Source organism: Clupea harengus, chromosome 20 (genome assembly GCF_900700415.2).
Source record: "Clupea harengus chromosome 20, Ch_v2.0.2, whole genome shotgun sequence".
Lineage (NCBI taxonomy): Eukaryota > Metazoa > Chordata > Actinopteri > Clupeiformes > Clupeidae > Clupea > Clupea harengus.
Genome location: NC_045171.1, coordinates 23512047 through 23519546, shown reverse-complemented (window position 1 = coordinate 23519546; position 7500 = coordinate 23512047). Strand labels below are relative to the sequence as shown.

Here is a 7500-nt window from a genome sequence, read left to right as displayed (position 1 = left end):
TATGGCACAGGATGTAAAACTCAGCTGTCAGCTAAGGTGATCAACCGATTGACGCTGGATAAAGTGACGAAACGTTAATACAACGGCAAGGAGTGACAGGATTATCAATGAATAACATTACATTCTGCTGGGCTAAGGTAGTTGTTGTCAACTTGCTATAGTTAGCTTCAGTTTTATGGCTCCATAAACAGCGAAATTTGCTTTGTGAGGTGTCTCGAATTTTCTTCCAAAATCCGGGTAACATTTGACGTTTTTTCCTGAATAAACAAATATCTTGAACTGACATATTCTTCAAGGTGTCTACAAATTGTGCGTGACGTGATGCTATATATTACTTCAAAAATGAAGGCCTTCTACCCAATGAGTTGCGCACTATGGAGAAACTAAAACAGCGCCTTGACAAGCAGTGGACCACTGCGTGGCCGCTGATGCGTCGCATCCTAATGTGCATCTGGCCCTTAAATATAACGTTACAGACCTCTAACGGCCTAAATGTCAGATATTTAACTTAGCTAATTGAGATACTGGTCGTTTATTGGTATTTTCAATAGTAGTTTCGCACAATTCCAAACTGAAAGATCCGTTATTAACAACGACTACAGGTGCTCCTCTAACAACATTACACACATACGTTTTTTTTATGTGGTTCATGTCTCATTATTACATAGGAAGAGCACAGTCTGCTATCAAATAATTCCTCAGTTCTGTCTTTAAAACAAGTGCCCTCACACTTACATTTTGGTTGTATTTGAGTGATTATGGAAGTCAAAACACTAGCGACCATGATTTGCACTATAACTGTTGTGTTGGTGAAGGGGAAAAAATGGTCCATAGAATTCACAATTATGCCACTTTCAATTGTATTTGAAAATGTTTTATGGGATGGTCTGAACAAAATTGGCACATTATACCTCCCGAAAGGTCCTAAATGTTGTGTTGACAACTTGGCATGTTAATGTCATTTAGTGCACTAACATTTGTAAAGATTTTCCTTTGATTAAAAATAACTAGTTTTTGATTGGATTTATGACCCCTTGTCCTTGTTTGCACTGTATAGACCCCCATCAAGTTGTTGGAAGTAACTAAGTAACTTTTACTTAAAGTACATTTTAAATTAACTACTTTTTACTTTTACTTGAGTAGATTTTTAGAAGGGTAACTTTACTTGTACTTAAGTAAAATTTCATCAAAGTAAAGGTACTTTTACTTGAGTACAATATTTCAGTACTTTTTACACCCCTGCTGAAAAGGTATTTTGCAGAAAGTTCAGGTTTATTTTGTTCACAGATTTATCACAGTAGTCGGCATATTTTTGTCACAGTTACAGTGCTGGTGTGTGTTCTGTTTCCAGAAGTGGAACACAACATACGGTGCACGGTAAACGTTCCTCAACTCACAGCAGATATGCGCACCATTTTTTCCCTTAGTTGAATGAGAAGCAGAGATGACATTTGTGACTGCGTACGAAGTTAAATATCCTGTGACTGCTTTCTCCGAGCCCAATGGGTTGCCCTTTCACTCACTCACTCACTCATTCACTCTCTCTCTCTCTCTCTCTCTCTCTCTCTCTCTCTCTCTCTCTCTCTCTCTTTATCATGCTAAGATGAGCCGGAAATCTACTCTGAAAAGTTGCCAGGTCAGATTTGAATGAGCGACCTCTCACTCCTCTTCCTTCCCCCCCCCCCCCCCCCCCCCTTAAAAGGGCGGTTACTCGAGCCCTAATCCTGGAGAGATGAGCTTACCGCTGAAGGGGATTGTCAGTGCGTAATCCTAGTTTATACCCCCCTTTTCCTCTGTCACGCTCTGCAGGGATGGTTCGCCCCAATCACACCATTCAGCAGCTCTCATCACCTGTTTGCACTGTTTGCCCTTCGTGGCTTTGTGTCGTACTCCGCGCCTACTTTAGCTGTCAGCCCCGGCCAGCGCATGTCTGCGAGGCCCCCGGCGGGGCCCCCGTTTGATATCGATGCCTCAGATAAAGTTGCGTTCGTGTCATGGATATCAAGGCGACGGTTGCCAGGGCGCGCGCTTTATGTTTTTTAAAGTGAATAACCTTTAATCTTCTCCGCACCTATGCGCCGGGGCTGTCTCTAATGATGGTTCCTGGACGACTCGGTGCGAGTTAATTATTGAGGGCGAATGAACATTCGCCACAGATGTGTCATCGAGGGACGTGCACTGGCTTGAGCAATAAAAGGCTGTGCACGTGATGACTGTGTGTTCGGTGCCAATGCTTTGTGCCTGTGAGTTTCCCTGAGCACTGGTGGGAATAGGGCCATAGCTCAGGAAGGCGTCATGTCCTTGTTTTTGAACCGCGATGTACTCCTTTTGGACGACCCGTGAGTAATTGTTTGCCTTTGGCTTTTTCTTTTTTTTTTTTTTTTCTCTCTCTCTCTCTCTTTTGTAGGCTTGCATGCGCTCAGGCGGGCTTCGGGGACTGGTTCTCTGCTGTCTGACGCGGAGGTAATGGATGTCATAACGGTCACCCTCTCCGACCTCCAGAAAGCCATGTCAGAGGTCAAACCCAGCGCCATGCGAGAGGTGGCCGTCGATGTCCCGAAGGTACGGCAGATGTTGGAGAGGCCTCACACACACACACACACACACACACACACACACTCTCACACACACACTAACACACACACACACACGCTCACACACGCACACACTCACACACACATACACACACACTTTCTCTCTCTCTAACACACACACACGCACACTCTCTCATACACACTCTATCACACACACACACAGGAGTCTGTGTTGTTACACCCACAAACATAACTTATGCTTACCACAAACATAATAACTAATTTCCCACAAACGTTTGTGGGCGGGTAAAATGTCTTTATTACATCAAATCTAATATATAATAAAGTAACATTCTACCTGTTATATCAGGTCAGAATGGACTGAATGTCTGAAAGCATTGTGTCTAATAACCACACAAAGTTTCCTCTGCCATTGGCTTTGTGTCTTCACCTGCCTAACTGGTATTGGGGAGTTCATCGCTATTGGGACTGGGGTGTTGAGCTTCAGCCAGGTTGGACAGACTAGCACCAGTGTAGGATCCTCTTGGATTACCAGCACTGGATAGGTCAGCAGTGTGAGATTCTCTTGGATTACCAGCACTGGATAGGTCAGCAGTGAAAGGATCCTCTTGGATTACCAGCACTGGATAGGTCAGCAGTGTGAGATTCTCTTGGATAACCAGCACTGGATAGGTCAGCAGTGTGAGATTCTCTTGGATTACCAGCACTGGATAGGTCAGCAGTGTGAGATTCTCTTGGATTACCAGCACTGGATAGGTCAGCAGTGTAGGATCCTCTTGGATTACCAGCACTGGATCCTTTTTTGACCGTGGTCCCACACATTAGATCTCCAACAGTATCACGTTGTCCATAAAACACAGTTGCACCAACCACACAGGCGCATTTCTCTCAATGTAGGGACACAATAGTTCACTCAAACCCTCAGAGCCAGTGAGGAGGATCTCATGCTTTCACACACACACACACACACACACACACACACACACACACATACACACACACACGCACACACACCAAACACACACATACACGTACACCCACCCCCCAGCTTGACGGACTGTGCAGATTCAGAGGTAGATGATATCCAGTCAGCAAACCACACCTTCCTGTCCCTTCCATGTGAAAACCATAATGAATCACACACTTAATGAAGAGGTGGTTCATTTGAGGAAAGGGAGGAGTTCTGGTTAAGTTGTGTGTGTGTGTGTGTGTGTGTGTGTGTGTGTGTGTGTGTGTGGTGTGTGTGTGTGTGTGTTGTGTGTGTGTGTGTGTGTGTGTGTGTGTGTGTGTGTTGTGTGTGTGTGGTGTGTGTGTGGGCGTGCACAGGGTGTGTGGGGGGGGGGGGGTAGTGCGATTATGAGGGTCAGAGTTTAGGGGCATTGAGGGGACGCTAGTGGATGAAAGAGGGTGACATGGAGGTGTGTGTGTGTGTGTGTGTGTGTGTGTGTGTGTGTGTGTGTGTGTGTGTTGGGGTATATCATGAGACTCCAGGATGTTTTGGAGATTGCTTGAGCGAGACATGAACCTACAGGAAGGGACTCACATCATCCCCTCTTCTGTGCTAATTGGAAGCAGACGGGGTCGGAATGAATGGGACCAGAGAGAGAGAGAGAGAGAGAGAGGGAAGAGAGAGGGAGAAGGAGAAAGAGAAGAGAAGGGCCCTCGTTTCCTACGCTGCACTGAGCTCACCCCGAGACGCTCAGCTCTTGCGGCCAGTTCCTGGAAACAAAAGAAGGGCTTCAGTATCCCAGCACAGCTGAAGGGCTGGCCACAAAGGCTGACTTGATTATATCCACATGAGTGCAAACATTTGTTTCTAATTCCATTTAATATTAAGAAACTTCCAGCTGGAGTCGGCGCTGGAGTTGAAGCGGACCCCTCTGAGGCCGGCCTCTAATATTTTGATGCTGGCAGCTGGACCTGAAAGAGCCTGAAAAACCTCCTGTCCTTTTTCTATTTCTTTCTCTTTCTCTTCCTCTTCCTCTTCCTTTTCTTCCCTCCTCTGCGTTTTAGAGGTGGGTCACCTTCCCATCCGTTTGCCACCAGCCCCCATCCATCCCACACGTCCGCCCGCCCTTCCGCCGCCTTCCACCCCTCCATCAAAGCTCGGCCCATGAGAGGGCCCCTTGTAAACTGCACAAACGACAGTAAAAGATAATTCAGCTGAGGCACCAAAAAAATGTGATGTGGGCTAGGTGTGATTCAGCCCGTGCCCTTTAATGGTGCGTCCTCCGCGGACCGTGACGAACAGCTCCTCGCAGCCTCCTGAGTCATTCATCACGTTTCTTTTCATCACGACTCACCGCTGCAGATTAATCCGCTTCCTCCTTCCTCCTATCATCGCCGGCACCGTCGCCACCTCAACAGAGGGAAAAAAAAGAAAAGGGGAACAAGAGGTTTCACCCCCCATCTCCATCTCACCCACCCACACACACACACACACACACACACACACACACAGACACACACACACACACACACACACACACACACACACACACACACACACACACACACACACACACACACGCCCACTTCCCTGCACCACCTCGCACATCTGCTTGCCGGGTTGAGGCACCTCTTACCAGCCTGACTGATTTATGCCCCATAAGTCCTCCTTTGGATGTGGGAGTTGGACTGTGTGTGTGTGTGTGTGTGTGTTTGTGTGTGTGTGTGTTTGTGTGTGTGGTGTGTGTTTGTGTTGTGTGTGTGTGTGTGTGTGTGTGTGTGTGTTGTGTGTGTGTGAGTGAGTGCTTAGTGGTGTGTGTGTGTGTATGTGTGTATGTGTGTGTGCGCACACACTGGTGAACCGAGGGCCCAGGATGCATTACTGAAGCCAGCCTGTAAAATGTTCAGTGAAGGGTATTTACAGTATGTGGCCGGACGCCAGGTTTCCATTAGGTGCTTAGCTCCCCGGAGACGGCGCTGGTGGCCTGGGATGCGTTAGCCGGGAGGGGGGGGGAGGCGGCGGTGCCGGTGCCGGTGGCGGCGGCGGGGTGGAGGGCGGAGAGCAGGGGAGCGGAGCAGAGCAGCTGGGCTCTGGAGAGGTGAAAGAGAGGGCTTATTGCCGTGCTCTGACCCCCCTGTCTTGTCTTATCGGCTTCCCATCTCCCCCTGTCCCACCCCGGGTGTGTGTGTGTGTGTGCGTGAACGTCTCGGTCTGTCGGGGCGGACAGACGGACGGACTCCCTCCCTGGGTCTCCGTGGCTCCACACTCCGCTCGCGTGCAGCGGCGGCGCAGGAAACGTGAAATATCGCAGCTGCGCTTCTGTTGTTCCTGAGTGCTCTCGAACGCAACTCACCTTAAACCCCTTTGGGCGCAGCTTTCAGCATGTGAGGCAATCGCAACCGATGGAGGTTTTATGAGTTGACTGACAAATGGACACGAGGTGTGATGTGATGAAGCACTGACCCCAGTGGACATTTCCTGATACATTTATGAGAGGCATATCATGTGAATGCATGTGTTGTAGTTGTGTGTGCATGTGCTTGTGTGGATGTGTGTGTGTAGTATTTTGTGATATATAGTATACGACAGAAGTAAGTAAAAAAAAAATTCACTTAAGTACTTAAGTAAGCACTTAAATTAAAAATGATTCACAATTGTATCACCCCAGTTGACAAGTAGAGTATTTCCTCTCATGAACAATCAAAAACAAATACTTTAGAAAGACTATATTGAAAATACAGACATCACTGTCACACAAGTTAGAAAACCTGAGATCATTGAAACAAAACTACATCTGTTATTTCCAATTAGCCTATTTGCATAAATATGCTAATCAAATAAACTGTCGACACCAGAACTTTCTCGATTTTTTTCTGCATGTCTGCATCAAGGCATCATGGCATCATGGTTAAGAACTGCTGCCAGTGGAATTGAAAAATCTGATTCTGAGACAAATATGGAAAGGAAGATCGGTGACCAAGTGAAAACCAGTGTTGCACACAGTTGCAGCAGTAACCAGGAGGTATACAGGGAGCCCTAGTAGCACTAATCAGAGCCACAATGGCCGTCCTCCTAAAATGGCCCAACGGATGGTGTGCTACTTGCACAATCAGAGCCACAATGGCCGTCCTCCTAAAATGGCCCAACGGATGATGTGCTACTTGCACAATCAGAGCCACAATGGCCGTCCTCCTAAAATGGGCCAACGGATGGTGTGCTACTTGCACAATCAGAGCCACAATGGGCGTCCTCCTAAAATGGCCCAACGGATGGTGTGCTACTTGCACAATCAGAGCCACAATGGCCGTCCTCCTAAAATGGCCCAACGGATGGTGTGCTACTTGCACAATCTAGCTCTGAAAAACAGACGGGCAAGTGCTTCAGACTTGGCACAAGGGTTATCAGTGTGACAGTTCAGACAATGCAAAGGACATTGCATAATGTCATCCTCTTTGGACGGCGTCCAAGAAAAAAAAAAACCTTGCTTGCTCTTCGACACAAAACAGCAAGTTTAAACTTTTCTAAAGAACATGAAAAGAAGCCTGATGAATATTGGAAGCAAGTTCTTTCGTCCAAGATAAACTAGTTTGGCTCCGGTGGTGTCCGGCATGTTAGGTGGGGTGAGCCTGGCCAGGACTACCACAGTGAAGCACGGAGGAGGGAGTGTGATGATATGGGCCTGAATGAGTGCTAAAGGTGTTGGGGAAATAACATTTAAAAAAACGACACCATGAATGTCTGTGGATATATACCAAAATGTTGGCTGACAAAATGACTCCCACTCTCCAGAAGCTTGGCAGAAGAGGAATATTCCAGCATGATAACGATCGAAAGCACACTGCCAAAATCATGCAGGAGTTTATAAAGAAGAGAAAAAAAAAGTGAAAACTATGACTTGGCCAAGTATGTCCCCTGACTGGAGTCCAATAGAACCAAAGTGCAGCTGAAACAAACTGGACCCATAAGAATAATGGCAGAACATCTCTCCAGAAATGT

General features: G+C 47.0%; 1 protein-coding gene across 1 annotated transcript in view; it reads left to right on the top strand.

Annotated features, from left to right (window-relative positions):
* spata5 (spermatogenesis associated 5) overlaps positions 1 to 7500 on the top strand; it is a 113084-nt gene that overhangs the window by 16852 nt on the left and 88732 nt on the right. The window contains exon 10 of the mRNA XM_031587608.2: positions 2408 to 2562. Within this exon, the coding sequence (XP_031443468.1) occupies positions 2408 to 2562 (155 nt within the window). The remainder of the gene's footprint in view (positions 1 to 2407; positions 2563 to 7500) is intronic.